The sequence below is a fragment of the Epinephelus fuscoguttatus genome, linkage group LG20 (genome assembly GCF_011397635.1).
Source record: "Epinephelus fuscoguttatus linkage group LG20, E.fuscoguttatus.final_Chr_v1".
In the NCBI taxonomy this organism is placed as follows: Eukaryota; Metazoa; Chordata; class Actinopteri; order Perciformes; family Serranidae; genus Epinephelus; species Epinephelus fuscoguttatus.
In genome coordinates, this window is record NC_064771.1 from 5,690,589 (window position 1) to 5,716,597 (window position 26,009).

The 26,009-nt window shown below is 39.6% G+C and overlaps 2 protein-coding genes across 2 annotated transcripts in view; one reads left to right on the top strand and one right to left on the bottom strand.

The window, feature by feature from the left end:
* Positions 1–1,574: 1,574 nt before the first annotated feature.
* On the bottom strand, positions 1,575–10,925 carry LOC125880959 (zinc finger protein 37 homolog). Its single transcript, XM_049563822.1, has 3 exons — positions 10,643–10,925; positions 9,598–9,939; positions 1,575–7,052 (listed from the first exon to the last, which is right to left on the bottom strand). Exons 2-3 carry the CDS (start codon positions 9,839–9,841, stop codon positions 5,794–5,796), a joined length of 1,503 nt encoding a protein of 500 aa, XP_049419779.1. The 5' UTR covers positions 9,842–9,939; positions 10,643–10,925; the 3' UTR covers positions 1,575–5,793.
* Positions 10,926–15,486: 4,561 nt separating this feature from the next.
* Positions 15,487–26,009, top strand: part of LOC125880955 (rho GTPase-activating protein 23-like) — a 93,445-nt gene continuing 82,922 nt past the window's right edge. Inside the window, exon 1 of the mRNA XM_049563815.1 lies at positions 15,487–15,934. Coding sequence (XP_049419772.1) covers positions 15,926–15,934 — 9 coding nt within the window. The 5' untranslated portion in view covers positions 15,487–15,925. The remainder of the gene's footprint in view (positions 15,935–26,009) is intronic.

Genomic DNA, 26,009 nt, shown 5'->3' on the forward strand with positions numbered 1-26,009 from the left:
GGGGAGGAGGGTGGCTGGTTGATTTTTATTTTATTTATTTATTTTATTTTGATCCCCCCTATATTAATCACTTATTGATGCTGTTTTTGAAGTATGAATAAGTCAGTAAGTCATTTATTCCACTGAAATATCATTGATGTATTATAGAAAAGTGATTTATCTTTTTATAAATGACAAAAGGCACATCTGCCTCATTTTTGCTGTGGTATTGTGATGCTACTCAGAACCGTGATACTTTCACTGGTATCGTACCGTGGGTCCCAATTTTGGTACCATGACAACACTATTATTTTATGTATTTTACATTTCAAGTTGTAAAAAGTAAAATGTTTTGTTAAAAAACTATTTTGTTGCATAATGAGAATTGAGAAAATAAAGCAATTTATGTTCTTAATTAGTTTTTTTCTTCCTCAAAAAGTATCGATAAGAGTACTGTTAAAATACCGGATCGATAAGCAGTATCGATAAGAGTAGTAGTACCGTTAAAATCTTAATGATACCCATCCCTACTTATGATATTGAGCGTAGCTGGCACCGACTCTTTCCATTTTCACGTTATTATCATTTTGTTTCAACTGCAGCCTCTCTGCTGTTCACTGACTTTACTCCGTGTTGTGTAAGTGTGTGTGGATGTGTGTGTGTGTGTGTGTGTATGTGGAGCAGTTCAGCCTCCGCACAGAGTGCAGGTGAGAGGCTGCAGGATGATCATGAATTAAATCAAAATGTTTAAAAGTACTGATATAAGAACCAATAACGTCGGAGCTTATCAATACTACGGTTTTTGATAATTTAGCCCCGGGGCTCGTTTAATACCAGGTTTCAGTACCCATCACTACGAAAGGATAATAAATAATGGAGAAATTGACACATATTCAGACCTCAGGACCATTTCAGAGGTAAGGAGTCCCCACTTTTTCTCCCTTCTCGTGTTTAACAGGTTCGTAGTTGTGAATAAATTGTACTTTGTACTTCTATTTGTCTCTTTGGTGCAGTAGATATAAGAAATAAAGTAAAGAGTAAAGAACATGAAATTACAATGAAAACAAAACCAAAACATCATAACAAACAGAAAATGTTAGATTCTTACCTTTGATCAGGAGACTGCTAACCTTAGAATTATAGGGTTTTGTCTGCGTTCTGAGTGGCTTTTGAGATATTAAGCTTCCAAGTTTTTGCATTCCAAATGGCAAAAATGATATAAGGAACAAGTCTCTTTCATACATGAAAATGACAGACATCTTAAAGTTATTCCAAATGTAAAATATCAAAATCTGTCAGCTTTGTCAATGGGGGTTTTAGGGACAGGTCAAATGCAGATAGGACCTTCTAATTAAATCCTAAAAACTCACTATCTGCTTGGAATTATAAGGTTCTGACTTGCAAAACATGAAAAGAAGCAATGATTTTCAAGGAGCTTCGTTTACTTATAAGTTTAAAAACATCAAATTAGTGTTGTAAGAGAGAGTCTACATGTACGAGAAAGTTTAATTTAATGCTTTCTATGATATTTTTACAACATTTATTTCTTGTTGTAGAACACATCTTGTTTTTCATATTCAAAAAAGCATTGCAGGTTAACATGGCTGCGTTAACATTTGGAAACGTAGTGCCCACTGTCCTCCCTCCAGTCTCGACTGGTTCATCTTGCAGAGTTTGATGCTAACTCATGCAACTACCTCAGACTTGTGTTCCACAGAAAGTTCAAACTGAAATTTGTTAGCTTTAATTCATCAAAAAGTAGATTTTACATCAGTAGACTTTTCTCCACAGAAGACATTGATGGGCAGCTGTGGTTCAGGAGGTAGAGCAGGTCGGCTATGAATCAAAAAATCAGCCACACCAGTCTGATGAAGTTATAGTAACATAGTAGTAACTAGTAACTATAGTAGTATAGTAAGTCAGCAAGTCTCTTGTCATCCAATTTTTTTTTCACACACAAGACAGCAACACCATCAGAATTCTCTTAATGCATCCATGGTGAGGAGAGGAGTCGAGCTGCCACAGGAGCAGAGAAGAGCTGCTACAGGAGCTTGTATGTATAAGGGGGCAGGGGAGGCATTTAATTCAGGGGGTGGCGAGGCTGGAAATACGACAGTCTAGGAGTGCCAATGCGTGTCTAACTGCAGACGTGTATGATGCTTCTTTCATTATTATCAAATAAAAGTCATAAACTCGTATGACTACTAAAAATCAATGTGAAAAGGTGTGACAAGATTGTAAAAAATAATAATAAAAATAAACCACAAGCCAAAACATCAAGTGTCAAATTAACTTACTAACTGATGAAGTACAGGTGACAAATTCTTTGCCATCAGCTTGTATACACAATAGCTCTCCTTACAACACATTCAACAAATGCTCTGAGACAGAAGATTGCTTTTACACTGTAATTATGATATTTCATGTAAAAAAAAAAAAAGCATAATTCCGTAATTCTCACAAAATAAAATTATTCCAATACACAGACAATTTTACAACTTTATAATAAATACACATTTTTGAATACAATATAGATTCCTAAAGCTCGGTGAAATTCTTAAAATAATAATACACGCTGCACAAAAATCAATAATTCCATTCTCTACTCTTTCCCTACAAAGACAGTGCTTTTACAGAAAAGTAATCTCAAAGCTGAACACAAGGTGCTGCTACACTGGTTTCTTTTGGCACTAAATTATCTGCCATTACTTTATCTAAAATCACAGTTTCCACCCTATGTTGGACTTCACTGTGGTGTTGTTTGTGTGCGTGTGTGTGTGATCAGAGTGAGCCTTGGTGAACACACTGGGTTCATCAGAAAATAATAAAATGACATTAAGAATATTATGAAGAAAGTGCCAGTGGTAAAGTCTCATAAACCATACTGTACAACCACTAGGACCCACAATGACATAATGTTGGTTTGGTTTGCTTAGAAATATGGTGCCGATACAAAACCAACATTCGTCCTTTTTTTTTCATTGATAAAGAAAGCCAAAGACATTGAATGTTGTCAAACTGACTAAGCAGTACAAGAACTTCGCCTCAATAAATTACTTTCTTAAGTGGGTAAATTGTCAGATTGAACACTGATTCTTAACCTTTGAAACATAAAACAATCTCAGCATGGGGTACCTTGTTAACCAGACCAGATTGGATAAATGCGACAAAATCATCACTTCCAGGGAGCCTCAGCTTCCCTGGGACCTAATGGAGCGGTAGGCGGGAGAGGACGCTCAGTGTATGCATGATGATTGGATGAATTGTCTAAAAGGCTGAACCCCTTTGTGACTGACGGCGCTTTTGAAATACACACCAGCATCGTCGCATTTCGAGCTCAGTCGAGCGGATATTTGCAAGTGGAGTCTTCTGACAGAGTGCCGTCCAGTGTTCTTATTTCCATAAGCCATAGAGCTCATTTTCACCATTTGGAAACCCATCTAAAAAATCTTTGAGGTGTGTTTTGCTGTGGTTCTATGGCATGAGTGTGGTTGAAAAATGGCTTCAATTCAATGTTCTTTTTAAAAGTTACTGCCTCGCTACAATACATGTATGTACACATACATATATCATTACTATTATTTTATTATGAGTGGTGTGACAGGGACAGGTAAATCAAAGGCCTGGAAGTAGGTAATGGGTGCCGTTAATTCTGTATCCTCTTTTGTAAGAACCATCCAAGTTAAACAATAATGATTCAATATAAAACTTACAGTACACACACACACAAAAAAACAGCTCAACAGCTATAGGAGGAGGCTCAGGAGGAGTGCATTGCTTGCATCATCGGAGAGACCTCTCTGTCAGGGAAGACAACAACTTGCCTCCACTAGAGCAGTCAACAGCAAACTCAGGTATTTACAGTGATGTACATGTTATATTGAATGTTAAATCACTGTACATTCTGACAGCCATCACTGATAACTTCGTGTTTGGTCAGTAACATGGGTCTCACAGTCTCACCACTCAAACATAAGATAAATTTGTGAAATTCTCTCTCCTGATCGAATGAAGTGGGAAGAGGATGCCGGAAATGTAGAAAAAAACATGTATTAAGTTGATTTAAGTAACCTACTCACAATTGCAGGGTGGAAAACAGCATGTTTTTTACATGTAACTCGGTAAACTGAGAGTTTATTTCTATCAAATTGGAGTTGGTGATTGCTGCAACATTGGATTTGCTAGATATCTAACAAAGACGGTTTGGGTGAGGTTTTTTTTTTGTTTCTGTTGAGTTTGAATGTAGTGTGTTTTACAATGAGATAATGAGGCAGTTAAGCCAGTCTTAGTTCCGTGACCAAGAGAAACCTGATTTCAAAAAGTATACAGTTGTATTTCTGAAACAAAATAACAACAAAATAAGTGTGAGAATATTACTTTTAATTTTGTGAGTTTCTATATGTATTTATTAGTCTGAAAAGGCTAAGAAAGCTTGTGGGAAGTAGTGAACTCACTGGTCAAGGGGGTTAGCACCGCACACCCATACAGTCATAAAGTGAACACCGTGGTGAAATTTCAGGAAGATATGAAATATTAGATACCGCCCAAGCCTAGTTCCTGTGGTCTCTTAATAAACAGCTGTACAGATGTCTGTACAGGCTGAACTGCTTGGCCAGTATTCCCTTGACCATGTGGAACTGCAAGTGCAGCACACGCAGTAACAGGGTTTTCCCTATGTTTTTTCGAGACCAAGGTGGCAAAGGCCTGTGACGGGGCGCATCTTGACAGCTGTACTTTTAGATACAGTCCCCCCCTCTATTAAATATGAAAGGAGGCCCCAACATACTTGAGCTTTACACTGCTGACTTTTATAATCAGAACAGACATGTCCTGTGATTTTCAGCCTTCTATGATTTACCCTTTACAGCAGGCACATCCTGACAGCTGAGAATATTACTGTCAGGTATTGTCCCCCCTCTATTAAATATGAAAGGAGGCTGAAAATCACAGGACATGTCTGTTCTGGTGATACAAGTCAGCGGTCCTGAAATGCGTGTTTCTCTTCTATAATACACATTCTACATCTCGGAGGCGACGTCTTTCCACATACAGTATGGGCTTCCTTCGCCTTTCAAACGGGTCAGAGCTCCATGGGAAACAGCCGGAGTGACACAGCCTGAGGGGGAACTGGGATCTGACACAACATTGGAGGGAGAAGCAGGTCCGTGGAGCTGTGCACTGGATGAAAAAACAAGCGCGTCGCTTTGGGTTGTGAGCGCGCATGACGCCTGTCTACATTGAAAGTAATGGGTTTGTGCGAGAACAGACAGAATTTTTTGACACGCCAACCTCACTCCAGGGACACTGCTGCATGTATAAACCTAGCTTAAGTCAACAAGAAGAAAGAAGAAAGAAACATACTATACAAATAATAGCCTAAACTAGTTAAAGGAATGGTGCTTGAATGGGCGTGTTTACTGTGGAATCTAGACACACCTTGTCAGGAAAGAGGAAGAGGGGAGGACTACCAGTGGCTGGAAGTTGGATCCCAGCCGGGTGACAGCCAGAGAGCCTCTGGCTAGGAACAGCCATTTTGTATGGCTGGGACTGTACTAATGGAACTCATGGTGAGTTTGTTTCAAGTGGCAAGCTTTTTATTTAAATCAGAACTATATGAACAAAGAACAAGTAAACAAGATTATGATTCTGAACAGACATTCAATTCCAGCTTTCAGTGCTTCACTTGCTACAGACACATTTTACTCAGTACCAAAAAAAATTATTGAGGTGTAAATCCCAGCCTTATGACAAAGCTGTAAACTCCTCTATCTGTGGCTTGGCATGTGACAGTCAAAAGATGAACTCTGACAAAAGCTACAGCTGCACTTGTGGCACTGTTAACAGTTTACTTCCTGTATGTTTCCTCATGTGAACCACCAGGTTGCCTTTCTGTGCGAATGATTTGTGACATTCTTTGCACTGATATGGTCTCTCTCCTGTGTGTATCCTCGTATGATTTACCAGGTCTGACTTCTGACAGAAGTTCCTCCCACAAAACTGGCACTGGTACGATTTGTCCTCTGTGTGGATCCTTACGTGTCTGATTAAAGTTTTAGTCAAGGAGAAACATTTGGTGCAACAAGGACACTTGTAGGGTTTCTGTGCTGTTCCTGCTTCAAACTGAATGACGAGCTCTGTGGATTTTCCTGAAGGTCGTCTTGGCAGGATGTTTTTCACGTTGATATGTTTTGGCTCTGTCTCACCTTCAGCCTGTTCACCTGAATTCACTGAAAGGGTCAACTGATCCTCTGTGGTACTGTCCGATATTCCACCATCAGCTTCAGCCGGCTCGGTTTTAATGTGATCAACTGTAACTGCTGAGGAGTCTTTATCTATATCAGCAACAGTCTGGATTTGGTAAAGACACAGGGGCTGAAGAGACTCCTGATCAAACTCACTTTTATCAAAGGGAGTGATAGTCAGTGGAAATGTCTTAATGCCTGAATTATCCTGTCTGCAGTCCAGCTCTTCTTCAATTTTACTGCCAAGTGTCACTGATCTGAGGCAGGTTTCTGCATCCACCTTTTCACTAAAACACTGATATGATTTCTGCTCAGAGTGTTTTTGTCTGTGAATGAGTAGACTATCCCTCTGGTCGAAGCTTTTCTCACAGTCCTGACACTTGTATGGTTTGGTGCCTTTGTGTGTTCTGGTGTGAATGATGAATTCAGACTTGCGGCAGAAGTAGAGCTCACAGAACTGGCACTGGTAACGTGACGAACTGTCCTCTGGATGCTTTTTGATGTGTCGTACCATCGTCTTTTTGGAAGAAAAACCACTGAAACAAACAGGACATTTGAACGGTTTCTTCACTTTGAGGATTTTCAAAGGCATGTTCAGGTCACACTCTTGCTTCACATCATCATCATCTTCAATATCAACCAGTATCTCCTGATCACTTTGATCAGTTTCACTGGCAGGGTGATGAGTGTTGTTCGTGCTGGGACAGGGTTCTGTTGGCTCTGACATGGTGTTTTCTGGTTCCTCCCAGCACACGCTGACGTTCACACTGGCAGCAGGCTGATGCTGACCAGGCTGCAACTTCACATCTGTGGCAGACACTTGGAGAGAGTCTGAAGCAAAGGAGAAAATAACATTTATTCAAAAGGCAGACAGTCTCTGTTGCTATTGATCATTATTATTATCTCATAAGTATCCAACTTTATGGAACTGCAATACCAAATCAGTGGAATACCCCTTTATTGTGTAAACTGATACACCAGAACTCTTTGTTTTCATACTTACACAAATGTTTGCCCAATTCCAACAACAAACCCCAAAACTTAATGTCTTTGAGTATATTGTATTTGACTAAAAGTTGCATTCCATAATATTTAACCAAGCAACAACCTCTGGGGTTGAAAAATGAAGCCAATGCAGAAGTGCAAATAAACTGCAGCTCCTCTAATGGCCACTTAGGGCTGGCTCCAAGAGCAAGTCAATCCCCATAGACCCCCATGTTACAATGTCCAACTTTAAAGCAGAAATAAACATGTTTACAGCCTGGTACAAAAAAACAGGTTTGGTACGTGTTCAGGGGGTGACTTTTTATATAACTCAACCATGTAAATTATATTAAGGCTTAAAATTATCCATAACTAAGGGCACAGTTGCTGTTAGTGACAGGTGTGTGCCGTCTAGGAATGGGTACCAAAACCTGGTATTAATGGGCCCCGAGGCTGAATTATTAAAGACTATAGTATTTATAAGTTACAACGTTGATGCTTCTGCTATCGCTACTGGAGAAATGCAGAAAATATAGGCTATTTCTCCTTTTTTTTTTAGGTTACATAAATGTTACCTTGTATAGTTTTTATCTGTAACCAACTGCGTTTTTAATTTGCAATAACATTAAGACATTCATCACTAATGCATTTTTGCTATTCAACCCAGAGGACAGCTCTCTGTGCAGGAGCCCCACAGCCTGCTGCATGTGCATGGGGCGGGGCCAGTTCTGCCACTCTGTGACACACACACACACACACACACACACACACACACACACACACACACACACACACACACACACACACACAGGCACCATTTTTGACCGCCTAGCTCGTAATTCATCTCCCATTACCACATCCACTGACGGTATGTTAAAGTCTATGATAGTATTTCACTCAGGTTTCCAACATTTTTTCACCTTTGAAAGGGTTTCTGGGGGGGAGTTCTTCCTTATTTGCTGTGAAGGTCTAAAGGAGAGAGAGAGATGGCGCATGCTGTAAAGCCCACTGAGGCAAATTGTGATTTGTGATATTGGGTTTTATAAATAAAATTGAAAACTGAAATTAAAATCCAAATAATTTTGTAGCAGAATGTTATTTTTTATATTGTGCTAACATACATAGAAAATAAAGCAGTGTTAATTTAGTTCTTATTTTGTTTCATTTTCTCTTAAAACCCTCCCAGAGGAACCGATAAGGGTACAGTTAAAATACCGGATTGGTAAGCAGTATCAGGAGGAGCAGCAGTGTCGTTAAAATCTTAATATCCATTCCTAGTGCCATCCACTGATAAGTCATTACCACAGCAATGTTGGTTAGTAACATTCTGGTCACCAAAAAAGTCTCTAGAAAAAGCATTGCTCAGCATTTTGTTGTACTAAAAGACCCTCTCAGGAGTCGGATATTCAGTTTTTCCAGTGAATTCATTTTGGTCCAATGGTGTTAAATTTTTCGCTAGCCAAAATTAGCATTTGCAATATCATAGTTAACCATAGCTGTATATGCACTGTGCTAACCAAGCTAACAGCTAGCATTTGGGTTAGCTCCACCTTCTCATCCAAATATGGTCACCTCTGGCTCTAAAAATCCAAGATGGCGATGGACAAAATGCCTAACTCGAGGCTTTAAAACGGGAGTCCCCAAACCAATGGGTGACGTCACATTGGCTATGTCCTGTGTCTGTGTATTTAACTGGCTCTTTGCACAAAATAACTACAATTTATAAGAAGGGTCTTGAAAGTGTTAGCATTAGCACAATGGCTACTGAGATTTTGAGCTCTCTGAACAGTCTGCCTGGCTCTGTCTGTTTGCTGGGAATAGTCTTAATTCCCAAGCTGCCAGAATAACAGTGAAAAAACACAGAAAAAGACGTGCTTATTTCAGATTTTACTGCTGGCTGCATCGTGTGACTCTGTCTAGTGTATCATGTTTAGTAAGAATAGATATGCAACCTCTTGAAGTTTGCTGTATCAGGAGGATAAGCTAGAAATTTGTAAATATAAAAAAACCCCGCTGTGTTGCAGTGTTCTCTTAATGTATGACACATTTGAATAGTCCACCCAAATGAATTAGCTGACATCCAAAAACCTTTTTCAAATGTCTGCATGAAAATGCAGTAAAGTGAGGATTGTCTGACAGTCTGACAGACTGATGCATCCCAGTCAAATGCACAGACTAGAGAAATAGACTTCTCTACTTCAAACTTAGCTTGTGAATACAACACCATTTGCAGAAACCAGCATCCTACCCACCACAAGAGTATCACTGACTAAAGTAAAATACTTCTCCTGCTAAACTGATAATGACTACTATTATGGACAACTTCAAACCCCAGACATTTTCATCCATCTCATGATTTCCTTTAGAGAAAGCAAACTTCTGATAAACTGACCTTCACTATGGGACTTGGCAGCATCCAGCAGTCTGCGGTGGCTGTCCACCACCCACTTTGAACAGGACATTTCCTTTTCATATTCCACAATGGTTCTTTCTACAATCTTGAAGATCTCCTCGGCAGCTGCAGACAAACACTCGCTGACAAGCGCTCTGAGGAGCTCCATCTTTACTGTCTTCACCATGCTGAGGTGTTCTCCACAGCCAGAGTCAAAGGGTGTGAGCGTTTGTGGAGTAGACATGAGCCCTGGAGCCCCCTGTCACTCCTTAACACTCCTCAGCTCTACCTGAACTGTCTGTGTCCTCAGATCCCAGATCCCTCCTGTTGTTCTGGCCATGTCTGCAAACAGACAGATGGCAGAAAATGTATCAGCAACAATTTGATAAGCAAGCAAAAATGCTTAAATTGATTTGCATACACTTTTGCTTTTTTGTTTGTTTCAGTTTTGTTAATCTTCTGTGAACAATTACTCAACTGTAACATGCTATTGGAAGACATTGTTTTGTGGTCAGGGCAACAGAGATAGACATTTTCACTGACAATGACATTTAATAGACTAATATCAAAAGTACATGAACAACAAATAATAAAAGAGATTCTAGACAATTAAATCTATTGTGGGTCAATGGTATTATACGTATAAATGTGTTAAGAATGAATAAAAAAAACTTGTTACATCAAATAGAAGATAATAAACATTGTTGCTACTGTGTGATCAGCTTTTTGGTGCGTGAACATAAGATTCGCGTTCGTTTTTATTTCATATTCAGTGACGTTATAGTATGTTAACCGTATGCGTGCCACTTAAACCAGGGTACCAGTAGACATGTCTGCTATATTACTGTATGTACGTACATTTAGTGGTAACCAAGGGACACAATAACATTAACGAACTTTTAATGAAGTTTGGTGTAATTAGCTGTTCACCCGATATCGGAAGTGACTTAACAACCCCGAATAGTCAATATGATATACCCTGAACAAATACTAAGCTGTTTCAGTCTTCTGTGAATCAGAATAACAGGTCCATTTCGACTCTTACCCTGCTGACAGTGTCACTGTTTTTGTTTTCGGCCACTGTTGAATTAGCAGAGTGAGCCTTAGCTGAAGAAGGCTAACGTTAGTTCGCTCAGCTCCCAGTTCAAAAAGACAAAAAGACTAAACAAATTGCTAACTGGAGAACACAGGCTGTGGACGGCTATTTTTCATTTATTAAGGTGCAGCCGGTTTGCTTGGTATTAGCTCCACAGTTGCCGAGCCAGCTCTACGTTGATATGGTCATAATGCTAAAAACATAGCGTTAGCTCGCAGAGGCTTCAACTTCTTCTTCGTTGGTTGCTACTTGTCCCATCATCTTCTTTGGTGTTTGATGGCAGTTGGCATCCACAAAGTTACATTACCGCCACCTACTGGATTTACCCTGAAGTCCCCACTTACCATAAAAAAATTCTACTACTACTACTCCTAATAATAATAATAATAATATTAAGCCCTTCCCATCCATTTTCCATTCTATTGTAAATTTTCTATTTCTCGGTTGTTTGACAGAGCCTAAAAGCTTCTCTCAAATGCTGCTGTACATCTTCTGCAGAAACACCCACAACATTCAGAAATCTCATTGCTGCATTTATGATCATCTCAGTTTTCTCAGATTTCCTTTCAATTTCAGCAGTACAGTTAATAAATGTTGCCACAAAGGCCAAATTCTTCATCTGGTCTTTACACCAGCAATACTCCTCATGCTTCCTGGCTGACTTGTCCTCCCTAGCTTCCTGTCCGACATATCTTGTCTTACCTACTTCCTCACATTTATTTCTTGAGTTCATTTAATAGGACAGGGCTGGGAACCACAGCCTTAATGTGTATAGAATTAAAATCTTATTTACCCACATTAAGAATGTAAATCTTGTAATGTAATGTTTAAAAATAAATTATTTAACCATGATGCACAGACAGTTACCACCATCTATCATTATCTTATCATTTCTCATTTATGATGGCCATCTGATCCATGGAGTTAAGTACAGTGTTGTACACTAGATGGCAGCATCCACTGTCCAAAGTTTCTGTCCTGAGCAACAATTTAACACCTATCCCAAGCATCTGAGATTACTCCGTGTTCCACATAGCAATGGACTGTTAAACCTACAGGCTGTTTAAATTAAAGTTAGTGAGGCCAAAGGTTAAGGCTGTTTTCAGGGCTATAGTGTCAAACAACAATAATTAATAGAAGTCAGGTGATATGTAGTCAATGTAATTATCTGCCCCAAACTAAATAATTCTGGTGGATGTTTATTTTCCAGACCATGTGCCTGTGAGCACTAAGCTACTGTGCAAACAGGAGTAATAGGAATGATTTGTAAAGTGGAGAACAGTTGGCCGATGTGGCGGGGCAGCCTGCCCGTTCCTGTTGTTGTGGGGTGGGAGTTTCCAGCTATACAGCTCAGGGGAAGCACCACAGGATGTCCTTTTCCTCATTCCTCAAGGATGGAATGACTCTGTGTTCATGTGTGTGTGGTACCGTGTTTCTCGTGTGTGTTTTCATTAAATAACAGAATGTTTTAAATGCATCAATATTCCCTGATTTCTGTCAGTTGCTCTTCCAGCCAGTACTACCATGTCTATATTTGATGAAATATAGTCTGATTGATTACAACCGATCAATACTACACTAGCTGCCAAACGAAGACCCTTAAACTGAACTCTATAAAGTAAATTTATGATGAGATTTCAGGTAATTGTCCATGACAATGATTCATATTCATGTTCTTTTTGTTTCATGACTCACCAAATCTTGGTAAGGCAATTAAGATTATGAGGTGTTTCAGTGACTGTGCACTGTCTGAAAAGAAGACACTTTCCTGTACCTGTCATTGATCTTTATCTGAGCTTTTGTTATTACAAGTGACCTCATCCTATTGATGATACATAAAAGTCAGGAAATTAGATGTGGATGACACTAAACTCATGCTATTATCTTAATGTTGATCTCACTGGTGTTATTTAACAGACACTAACTTCATTGTTAAAACACCAGTGCTCCCCAAAAACTGAAAAACAACACAACTTCAAAGTTTTTTTTCCATGACAAAGTATGAGGTCACAGGTACTCAAGAAGTTAACTACATGCTGTTTTCTGTGAGAATACTTTTATTTTTGTATTTTTGTAGTTTGAGCTGTCATTCCTTTTGGTAATAACGCCAATATACTCACCAAGAATGTTACAAAAAAAAGAAGTCATGAAAAAAACTGAGAAAAGCACGCACATCCCAAAAAAACTAAGTATTGGGTGCCAGACAAAAAAAAGTCTAATGAATAAAAGGAATAAAGTCTGCACACAGTCTGCCAGTTTTTAATGAAATATCACAACATGTGACGTTTCGGGTCACTGCCCTTCTTCAGACAAACAGGTGAACAAATCACACCTCCATATATGTATATGTATATATATATATATATATATATATATATATATATATATATATACACACATCACATATCACCTGATCAGTCATGTGATGAAAAGTAAATGTACATAGAAGAGTAAATATATATTTTGGTTTCATGTACACATTTTAAGAGTACGAAAATGCATATAATTTTTTGGGTTATTATGTACACATTTAAAAAAGGAGTATATATATTTGTAGACATATGTACAGATAGCTCAAGTACACTGAAAAAGGCGATACTAGACTGTGAGAAAAAAGCTTGAAAAAAAATGAAAAAACAGTGTCATCGGAGACACGACTAAGCAAACAGAAATCTCACAGACATGGCACACGTCAATCAAGTAGACCATAACCCAGGAGAAGAATGTCTGCATAGACAGTTAACAATAACATGGCAAGTACAACAGAAGACACAACACACATCAATGCCACAAACGTGTGGAAACCAGCTAGAACTAGAAAGCTTTACAGAAAAGGCCTAATATCAAAGTCTTCGTTCAGCCCTCTTGGGGACAGAGTGTCCAGAGTGTAGATCCAAAACGCCTCTCTTTTGAGTAACAGAGAATTAACATCACCACCACGGCAGGGTTGTTAAGTTCTATGCCACAGTAAAAACACAAGTTAAACGACCAGGTAGGTTACAAATAAGCCCTCATATAGTCAGATTTGGAAGAATAAAGAAAGCTGAAATGTGAAATTATAACCAATCTGGTCATTGTACACATCAATGACAGTCTAAAGACCCACTTCCTGCTTCTTCTTTGATCTACTGTAGCCTGCATACCAAAGATATGTACATGCAGTTCTTACCATCATTTCAGGTGCACTCCCCTTTAGTTTTATCTTGAAATGAAGTGTTTAGATCATCTGGATGAACTGCTGGTTTGTTTACAGCCTTTTCTGATTGTCTGCTTGACTGTATATCTCATCCTGGTGTACTCATGTTGCCATGTTTCCAGATCTCAGCAATTACATTGTTGGGTACACTGTTATGACCTGAAGAAATTGTGTAAAAAGTTGCAAAATAAAACCAACTTTGTAATAAACAGTAATCATTCTTCAAGATGATATATCTGGGTGTTTCGCAGAAATCATGTTCCGCAGCTATTTGCTAATTTTTACTTATTTTGGCTGTCTTTCTACTGTTTGTTGCTGGGCAGCGTACAAGAGGTTTTATCTTGGAAAGGTGGATGAGCAAGGTAAGAGCGAACCAAGTCAAAAAAGTTGACGGCTGTAAAAACCAAAACAATGAACTAAAAGACAAGCGTTCTGTAAATCAGAGAAAAACAGAGTTGGATGATAATTATCTCCCCCAAGGAGGTTATGTTTACGGCTGGGTTTGTGTGTTTGTCTGTTTGTTTGTCAGCAGGATTATGGGAGAACTACTAATCCGATTTGCATGAAATTTGGTGGAAGGGTGTAACATGGGCCAGTGAAGAACCACATCTTAAATAACAGAGCGGACATACATTATTTTTCACTTTGGATTAACGTGCAATAAACGTTTTGCTCTCTACAGTGCAGCTCTTTCAGTGTATCCTCGTAGAACAGTTCATATGATATCCTACAAATTAGTGTGAATGACGATACGTCCTTAACATAAAATCATGTAATTAAGTTACTGTGGTTAAGTTTAGGGGAAAAACATGGTGGTGTTATACCTTAAAGTAACTTAAAGCCCACAAATTTCTGAACACATGTCTCTGTGGCAAAGAACTGTGCCCCATCCACCACCTCTGGGACGGCTTCCTTGTTTACTCCCTTCAGCACATTGGTCACGTGATCACAACCTTCCAGACTACATGGCATGCCCACAAATTACTAGCTCTTGATTACATGGGATATGTACAAATTTGGGTGCATTACTTTTCATAGGAAAAATTATGAACAGTTTGTAAGAACAGCCTGGTTCTTTGTGGGTTTGTATTCTGTTCCACAAATTTCCCAATATTGTTCCCTCAGAAACATTTTACCTCATCAAGATGGTTGAATTTTGACTAGCCTTTTTGTCCAAGGATGGATGTAACTGTTAAACCTACAATAGTGACAAAGTCTCTCTGCTCCACTGTCGGTTTACCAACACTGATCATCAATGGAAATGTGTGAAGCTCACAGTAAAGCTCTATGAAGGAATGAGTGCGACAGCTGCTGGGGGAATCCTACTACACTATCAGGTCACATGGTACACACATACACACTCTATCCCTCTGATCCCTCCACCCCTCCCCTTCCCTCTGTCTCTCACTAATGCTGTGTACAGTGCGGGAGGGAAAATGCAGGAGGGTTTTAGAAGAAGGAGGAGGAGGGGGAGCAGCTGAGAGAGAGACAGAGAGACAGAGAGAGAGAGAGAGAGAGAGGGAGAGGGAGAGAGAGGGAGAGGGAGAGAGAGCAAGCGAGAGGAGGAGGAAAAGGAGAGCCAGTGTGTGGTGTGAGCCCAGATTACAACCAACCAGATACTGAAACAAGACAGGAGCATGGAGGACAAAAATAAAAGGATATAAGCTCCTCTAACATATTCTCTCCTTCTGCCAGTTCAAAAGAAAAAGAATCACACCCAGGTTGTGTTCAGGAAGAGGGAGGAAGAGTGAGAAGAAGGGGAAAGAAAGGAAAGAGGAGTACTGTATTTCCAAGAACGAGCGTTTCAGAGGACGGTGCTGTCACAGAAGAGGAGGAGGAGGAGGAGGTGATGCGTGCGAGTGTGTGTGTTTGCAACACATCAGCGACAGGAGTGACACAACACTAAGGTGTGTGTGTGTATGATGTGAACCCCCCCCCCACACCCCCTCATCATCAACATCGTCTACAGAGAGCCAACCTGAGGTTTTACAAGCCATGCTGAGGACCAGGAACGAGCTGAAGTCCTGCTGAACACCATGGCCCAGGTGAGAAGAGGCTGTCTCACACACACAAACACACATACACAGTTTATCCAGAGCATGCATGTTGGTGCATATGTATTTGAATGCACAAGCAAACCTACATTTTACCAACACAAGGATATTTAAAATGCATCACCTAGAGTTCATATCAACCAAGACAAGACCATTGTACTTTCCTTGTCTTTCTCTTGCTCATCTTACACTATCAAGAAGCACACAAGTTATTACCCTGCAAACGCTCCAGAAGTCTTATGAGTTACTTTACCCTGAAATTCGAGGCATATCTGCAACTCGTATGCAGAAAAGCCATAAGTGAATTGTTGTTGTTATATCACCAAAAATGACAGAAGTGAGTTCTGTTTTGCAGCTGGCTTAATGTCTGTACAACCATGATCATGTAACAGTGGTGTGCTTGGGAAAAAAAATTGTGATTTAGCACTCTGGCAAACCATGAAGAAAGAGCCGTAAAGTTGTGCTGATTTTTTTTGTTTGTTTAGGAAGTACAATGATAATGCTACTATTGTGTGTTTGCATTTTTCAAAAAAGGATATGACCTTTTTTTTATGTATTTGTGGAAACCGTCTAAACCCTGAACTTCCGCGTGAGTGTTTTCTATCACATCAGTGGACTGACAGCTGTGAGCTGATGTTGCAGGGAGACATGCTGTCAACTTCTGTGGTATGTGGTGTGGCACTAACTGGAGAAAGTCATACCGTACATAACTGTTGCTCAAAGTGGAGCCCAATGCCAGTGGCAGCCCTCAAAAACATTTTGTGAAAAGAAAATCCATGCATTATATTTTCATTTGCGGTTCATTTCAATACTGTTTCTTCACGAGTGTCATGGTTATCACATTTTGTCATTAATGCTGGAAGCTGTTAACTGAAGTAAGCAATTTCGATGGACAACTTGCAACAGCACTTTTCCTGTGTGGCCCTCGATCATATGCTGACTCCATATATTGGCACTCGGTCATCAAAACTTCAAGCACCCCTGGTGTACAGACAATAGCCATTGATACATAAGCCCTTTCTTACACAGAGATCGCACTACAGGGCCACTAAGAAGTCCCTTTTTTACACCCTTTGAATTTTTATACAGAATCAAACAACGCTGGCATCATTCCGCTCCACTTTGTGATTTTAGACAGCATGCTGGCATCGCAGAAGCAAAAGAGGCGTGGCATGTAACAGAACAGCATTGGCCTCTAGTGTGACATATAACATATGCATTGGCAATAACAATGACATTAACATGGCTCTAACAATCACTTACCGACCCTCTAATACGGTGGCTGATTTTATCCTCTAATGGGAGTGTAAGGAGCTCCTGGGCCTCATTGTTTTCCCAATTTACAGACATTTATGACAGCTGTTCTGTTTCTTTGAGTTAGCTGCTAACTGCTATGATCTACTTTTTAAATCTTCCACAATTGGTAGCCCACATAACACATCGTCGAAATGTCACATCCGTGCTACCCATGATCCTGTTTTGCCAGCTGTCCCCTTTATACAGATATTGTTTCAGGGCTGTTACTATGTCCGATGCTGGCTTAAAGGCGAGACCACTCTGTCTCCCCATTCCGCGATCATAACTTTTATACAGAACACTGAGGTGGCATTACGGCATGAAATTCCTGCCTTAAAGAGAGGCAGTGTAAAAGGCATAGGCCCTTATATTTCTAGCTTAGCATCAGCTATTAATCATGAATTCCTAAACAACATTTATTATTTAAGAGTTTGAGTTTGTGCTCAAATGTGGAAGCTAACATTAGCTTAGCCTGCCAATTTTAGCACTGATTCCTACTAGATTTGAGTTTTTGTTTATTTCATTTAAACATTAGCTGAGTCTAGCTAGTGTTTGCTTGCTTTCCTTTATAGGTTTAGTTATGACCAGACTGTCAAAAGTCACTGCAGGGGTCATCTAACCTCAGCACTCTGTAAATAATCATTTTAACAAATTCACATAGCATAAAATTGGCTATCACTGTAAGTCTACAACATTCAAAATTAAGAAGCTGCTGTTGTTCGCATGCAGTTGCGAGCTCTTAAGTTTGTGTTCTCTGAAAAAGTGGCAGGTGGTTAGCCAACAGTCATATAAAAGTTGGGTCTCAAATAACGCCAAGGGCACAGTCACTATGAACAAATAGAGGGGCCGACACATAATTTATGCCCCGGGGCCACCCAAGGGGGTTGATCCAGCCCTGCTTGGACTTAAAGTTTTCCATCTCAGTAACTGAAAATTGTTGAGAAGATTGTTTAACAGCATTTTGTTGTAGAGTCCGGCTTTGTTTTGAAAGGAGCAACCGTTCCCTGCTGCTCGTTAGCAGATTGTATTACACACTACAGTTTTGATTTGTGATTTCCTTTGTTGAGAGGATCTCCTTTCAGTGAACACACGTGATACAGTCTCAGTCACTTTTTACTGTTTGTGAAGACTGTAGAGTTGTACTTAGAGATATTCTTGCATTTTTGTGTCATTTTCAGTGCAGGAGCTGCTGTGTACCAAGTGCAACAAAACCCAGTGAAACGAAGAGGGGGGTATTTTGGGCTTGTCTCTGTGAGGGAGAGGGCATCTCCGAGAGAAAGGAAGGTTGTGTATTTTTAGCCAATCAGCTCAAGTGATGCAGTTTATTCTGTCTGTGTTATGCATGTGTCTATGTGAAGACTGTGAGACAGACTGTGTGGTCTTTTCATAGTTGATGACAGAGACAGACAGTAAGAGAAACAAGGCATGGCAGGTCTGTGGGGTCTTTATGGTGTGTGAGTATAGAGGATAGTGTATCCTCGCAGATAGAGCAGGCATTGAGTGTGTTAGGGTGGAACAAGTCATTCTGCCTGGCAGGATAATGGAGAAACTATGTAGTCAGCCAGAGTGTGAAAGGTGCATTGTGTTTTTGGAGGTTGTGTATTTATGTGTGTGGAAACGTCAGGATATCCTGCTCTTGCTCTTGTGGACAGACAAACACATTTACTGGAACAAATAGGAGACAGGTTCAAACTGATGAACTTTCCAACAACATCTGAAAAAACATGGATCATTATATTGAATGGGACTAATATAGCACAATAAAATACTTTCAGAACAATATGACTCATGTAATGCACTTTTGGCTGATTAAATATTCATTGCTGGCTGACTTCGGGGAGACTTTAACTTGAACCTAACTTTTAATGACATATATTGATCTGATTCCATCTAAATACACAAGACAAAATGTGACTGCCATTAATGATAGGAATAGAAGTTGTATTAGGAGTACTTTAGCATTTTTGAAAGTACAGTTCTTAGCTTTTTTCCATAGTTTAGATTAGAAAATCAATTCATTCTCATGACTGTGTGTTTATGCTGCCCAAACCCAACCACGTATGTGTGTTGGCAAAATGCAACCATGTGCGTTTGTTGTTGAAGGGGAAAAAAAAGGTAAATTTGTAGTGTTGTATCAAAATAGTGCATTTATTTTCAAAGAGACTGTATGTTAACAGTACATTTACTATGAAAACAGAAGTGTATTTTGAAAAAAGACAAACCCAACCCAAATAAACATAACCATATGCATTTGTTGTTGAAGGAAAAAAAAAAGTCAATTTGAGGTGTTGTACCGACAAAGTGTGTTAATTCTGAGAGAGATTGTATGCAAACTGTGCATTTTCTGTGAAAACAGTAGTGTATTTTGAAAACATCTAATGCATATAACAGGCCAAAATTGACACAGCATCCCATAACGTCAACAACCAATGCACTCAGGGTACCTTGTACATCATGTCTTGATGCGATATGTCCATGACCAAACATCAATATGTGATAGGGTCGGAGCGAGAATGTGTTGAACATGGAGGTTGCTGAGTTGATGACTCGCTCGGTCCTGTGCTGGGCCTCAACATCCACTGGGAACTATAGCGGCGCGCATGCGAGCGGCTGGAATTGGTGGGTTGCGAGATCATAGTGTCACGCGATACTCTGTGGAAATCTCCTCTGAGCCCCTCCTCATGTTTGACTTCAGGCCTGGGGCCACCCACTTTAACGTCATGTTGATGTAGTGATGTGAAATGCGATCCGGAGTTTTTATGGGTGTTTTATTTTGAAAATTGACCGGATACTCTCGTCTTTTCTGCGCCTCACTTCCTGTTTGACTCATTTGGTCTGTGCAAATTGACACGCTATCTTGCCGTCAAAAATAGACCCGATGCATATTCCACCATCGCCAAGTCTTTTTTTTTTTTTTTTTTTTTTTTACGTCCAGCCCACTGTGTGGCTTGACCAGACCGCATACTATTCTCAGAAACCAAGTTTAGGTCTCTTGGGGCTACCCTTAATTTCACGCTACTTCGTCCTTCCCCTAGTCTCCTACACTGGTTGCCTATTGGCTTACAAAGTAAATAGCGTGTAAGTCGCTTGACATCGATACATTGCTGGTCGGAATTGTACCAAAGTAAGCACATTGCTGATAAATTTTCATTTCACTGTGTTATGAAACCATGTGTGTTTTGTTAGATGAGTCTGCTGAATTTCTTTAAGAAAAAACAAGGCAAGAAGAAGAGAGTAGTTCTAATAGGTGTCCCACTACACAAGAACATGATGAGGTAGGCTAATGTAATGCACTTGTCTATTATCTATTATCTATTTCTGTATGAAATTTCATGAAAATAGGATTTGGCCGCGTGAATTTTAATAATTTTCCCGGGGGAGAACCCCCTGAACTGCTCTTGAAATCTTTCTTTTTGTCACAACAGGACATATTACTGGATTTTTTAAGCAGATGATCGATACTACCATCAGACTGATGAAATTGACCTTGATCTGCGCCTTAAAACAAATATTGGGCGTCTATGGACATATTTGGGGCTTAGGCCTATAGATATGACTATGTAAACGTACACTCCACTCTTTTCTTCTGTTTGCCACATGTGCATATTAACTCTTTAAAAGTAAAAAAAAAAGTGCTCCCGTGTCCACGTATGTTCATGACCACGCACGCTCAAGCAGATATTACATCACAAGGTAAAATCTCACTCCAGCCCTCTGACCAAAGTTGGCAACCCTGAGGGTTTCGGCTACCACACCATCCTGCCACCATGGGTCGGATTGGGGATATCAGCTGTATCAGCTGTATGAGCGCAGTGCAGAACGTGGTTGATTAGCTAACCAGTGGGATACACACACGTACTGACATGCACTTTTGGTCGGACTGTCTACCGCAACATAGAACCGAGAAGCTCAGATTACAACACATACAAAGATAGTTAAACTTTACTCTAAGCTCTGGGTGCCCTATCTCCACTATAACTTTACACTGCAACTAGTTGTTTTCTGCTATATTAATGCTCTTAGTTCCATACAGAGCTCCTTTAAACATGGGCATGACCTTAAAACCTCGCCAAAGTCTCTTCAATTATTAAAATAGCAAATTCCCATTCACAACGCAGCACTTTGAGCACTCTGTTTAGTAAGAAAATGTAACTATATGAATTACTGCTCCAACATAAAGGTACCATCAATCCAGAAACATCAGCATTCAGAAAATCAGCTGAGTCAAACTGTGGTGTGAACTGTGCACAGCTGAAAAAGAGCATGCATATTTTAAAAACTAGATAAAGGTATAAAAATACATATCCTGTATTCTACATGAAACAGCGGAAAGTGCTTTGTGAGGTTTGGTCAACATATATAAGCTTTATTGTGTGACTCACTGAAGTGACTCAGACTGAACTGACATGTCCTCTGCACTGAGTCCAGTTCAGCAGCTCTGCTGTCTGAAGCCTTGGGGCCTCTCCTGGGACTTCGCCTTTATATCTTGTCTCAATTACACCGCACTGGCCACTTGTGCTCTAATGGCCAGTGTGTGTCCTTACGTGTGGATTTCACTCAGTACATCGCCCTTACAGATTCAGCCAGCCGAGGGACGGGCAGAACAACAAAGGAAACAAAAGCGATAAGAGGGAAGTTGAACAGAGGGAAGTTCTGTGAGCTTGGGTAGACACTTTTGTTAGGTTCCAACCAATAACATGTCATATAAATATGTCTGAACTCAGATATCCAGCATTTCTGTATTTTATCTATCTGAAGGTGGCGAACTCTCTGGAAAGCATTTACTCTATCATATAACTAATTACTCCCAGTACGAATACTGCCATCCCTACCACCGAACAACCAAATAAAGAGTTAAATCTCATCAAAGTGTTACAATATGTATGTAATACTGACTTAATGACCTCCTGTAATCAAATGACCACAAGCCCCTAAACAAGAAAACAGGTCATTTATAAATGTCTTCCAGAACAACCCATGTGAGTATTATCTGATCTGTCAACCTGATCAGGAGAATGACATTATTTGTCAGCACCCCCCCAAAACCATTATGAATAAGAAGTACAAAAAGATTATGAGCATTTCTGATCTGCCCCCTCTGTGGATAAGGTTTGTTTATGTTTAGGCAACTAAATCTACTAAGTTAAGATAAAGAGAAAGTCAGGCCATAGTTATGTATACATATACTGTAAGTACATGACTGGGTGCTTGTTCCATGTCTACACAGGTGGCATAGTGAAAGCAAAGCCCAGGCTCATTCCCAGGTCATCATGCTTTATAGTGCACCTGTGACAACAACCTGTGATTTTTCTAGAGACAAAAAGGTTGAAAAGTTAAGTTTGTCTATATATTGTTTCAGGTTAGAGTTTACACTGGTCATTAAAGTGGTCAGGATTAGTGTTTTTTTCTAATAGCAGAAATACAACTGTGTGTACTAAATAGTTTCAAGGATATAAAAATATTTTCAACAACACGTGTGCATTTTAAAATATACCCAACACACTCTTGTAATATACAGTAATCATACAATAATATCCTGCTTTGTAGTAATCTGATACTTGTTTTTAAATGTTTGTTATTGAGTCCAAACCACAGAGGCACAAACACACTCATTTCATCATTATGAAGTGAGACACAAAAGCATTGTGGGCTATTCATACATCCGGCCCTGTAATCGACATCCCAGTGCTGGACCTGACTGTTATCAGCACTGTGCAGAGAAGAGGGGAGGAGGACAGGAGGAGGGGGGAGTGAAGGGGGGAGGGGAGGAGACAAAAGAAAGACGAGCGGGAGGTGAGAGTGACAAATTGTAGTGACAATTCCCCATTACTGCGTGCATCTCACATGTTTTCATGTCACAGACAGATTTGTATGATCACATTTAGCTCAGGTCCCATCTGAAAAGATTTCAGCTGCTGTAGATTTAGTCTTTGTGTAGCTGTGTGACAGGCAACAGTGAAGAGTGAAATGTATGATTACAGTCATTCTTACGCATTCTCTGATTTGGAGAAATGCCACTGAATTCCACTGCAGTAAAACAACATGCTGATAACCACTTAATTACTGTTACTTAACAGCTTTCTATCACCTGTAGTCCACTTTATACTTAACGTTAAGGCGTGGCACTAGGAATGGGGATGTTAGTCATTCCATAACTTTGACATGAATTGAAATATCTTGACAGATATTGGCAGAATCACCATGAAATCTGGTACAGACATTCATCTTTTCTTGTGGCCTTGGTGATCTAACTCCTCCTCTAGCGCCACCACCAGGATTCCATGTTTTAATTTCGACTGACATAGCTCAACACTTCGTCATGGAATTTGGCTCAGAGACTGTCTGAGTTCCCTTTGCGATAACTTTAATAATTTTCTGACTTTTCATAGTGCTGTCATCAGATTGAAATTTTGATTTGTCCCATAGGCTACTTTGTTTTATGACAGAGTACTTGCTAAATTTAAACTCAACCTGTTTAGATCACATCCCTGAACATATAGAGTGCTCCAGGGATGATATTTTTCTGAAGGTCAATGCAAAAGTCAGTGTCACCGTGGTTCCCTCATTAAAAAGCCTATATGATTTTTCCATTGGATTATTGCAGAAGAAAAGCTCTGTGGCAAACAACTGTTTATGATACTTACACATTTTGCTTCTTGTGTTTTTTTGAATTATGATTTCTGAAGCCTAAAGGCAATTGCAGAAGTAAAAAGCTAATATTTGGTTATAAACGAACTACACCATGGTCGGATGATTTAACGTTGCCCCCACAACAAGGCTGTAAAGCTGTGTTTGGCATGATGACATTCTGTAGTCTCATTTAGCCACTTGTTAGCAATCGCCTTTTTTAAGAAACATAAAAGTCACAAAACATTGCAGGTGTGAAGTTGAGATCAGACTGAAGGCTGAGTTTCAAGATGAGTGTGGCTCAAGCAAGGGAACTAGAAATAACAGGCTAGAAAGAAGCAAAGGGGCCATTGCCCCTCCCCCCACCCAACCTGGCTGACTTTTACCTTATGTCATGGATTGCTCTATCGTGGCTGGAGTGATTCTCATTTTAGGTGTTGGCGAAAGCAGGATTTGGAGTAAGTTTAATACAATTATATTCTATTGTAGTTATTTTGGACTTAGATGGTCAGCCAGCTTGTCTGACAATAAGTTATATGGCTTAGTTGCAGGATTCTATGAAATAATACACACCCTTACTAATTTTCACTATTCAGTCTTACCTCTGGTATTTTTCACTGGGCTTCCATCTGTTCCAAAATTCTTTCTTCATTCAAGCAGAAAAACTGTTGTTGGATCCATCCAATAAAGCTTCACTGGGTGGGACTTTCTGGCACAGTACTAAACTGGTTTAATTCCTACTTAATGGATAAGGACTATTTTGTGTCTATCGGTAATTACGCGTCTGAGCATGCAAAAATGACATGCGGAGTTCCCCAAGGCTCCATTCTGGGACTTCTTCTGTTTAACATCTACATGTTTCCATTGGCTCAGATTGTGGAAACCAACAAAATATGTTACCATAGTTATGCAGATGACACTCAAATTTACATAACCATGTCACCAGGGGACTAAGGTCCAATACAAGTGTTCCTCCTTGTGCTTTGGAGCCAAGGAGGAACAATCAAAGTCAGTGCTCAGCTTCAACTGGCAATGTTAAAACACCACAGATCAAGCCAGGAATCATGGCGTAGTCATGGACTCAGACCTAACAGCCACATTAAGACAATTACAAATTCAGCCTACTATTACCTTTAGGACATATCAAGGATAAAAGGACTGATGTCTCAGCAGGATGTGGAAAAACGTATCCATGCATTTATCTTCAGTAGACTTGACCAGTGTAGTACCGTCTTTACAAGTCTCCTTAAAAAAATCGATCAGACAGCTGCAGCTGATCCAGTAAGCTGCTGCAGAAAGTGGATCACATCACTCACTCACTCCAGTTCTGAGTGGAGCTTGAGCTTCCTGTCTGTCAGAGAATCAACTTCAAAATGCTCCTGTTGGTTTACACAGCACTGAATGGTTTATGGCCAAAATACATTTCTGACCTTCTGTTACACTATGAACCATCCAGACCCCTCAGGTCTTCTGGGACAGGTCTTTGTGTCCCCAGAGTCAAGACTAAACATGGAGAAGCAGTGTTTAGTTTTATGCACCACATATCTGACACAAACTCCCAGAAAACTGCAAGTTTGCACTGTCTTTCACATCTTTTAAATTAAAGTTGAAGACTTACCTGTTTGCCGCTGCCTTTTATTAAATCAAATATTTATTAATTTCTCACACTGCACTGTAATTTTTATTATTCAATTACTTTTATTCCTTTTAACTGCCCCGCAGCTTCATTCTTGTATTTTAAACTCAAATTTAGATATTTTGTTTTTAATTTTTAAATTGTAAATCATTTAGTAATTTGACATTTTATATCTTTTTTCTTTACTCTCTTATAGTAAATCTATATCTTGTATAATGTTTTATATTTTACTGCTCTGTAAAGCACTTTGATTTTCCCTGGTGTATGAAATGTGCTATATAAATAAAGCTGCCTTGCCTAAACCAGTACAGTGCCTTGCAAGACACAAGTCACAGCAGTGACCACTGTTCACTTTCATTTTTAAAAATAGCATGCTCATCTTGGCCTTATAGAGCTCAGCTGCTTTGAATTTCATTGCTGCTTGACTGCAAACCATTCTTTCTAATTAAAAGTGCCTGCTTTCACCTTTGTCTTATCTTTCTTTTTGCACCACACAGAGGGATGTGT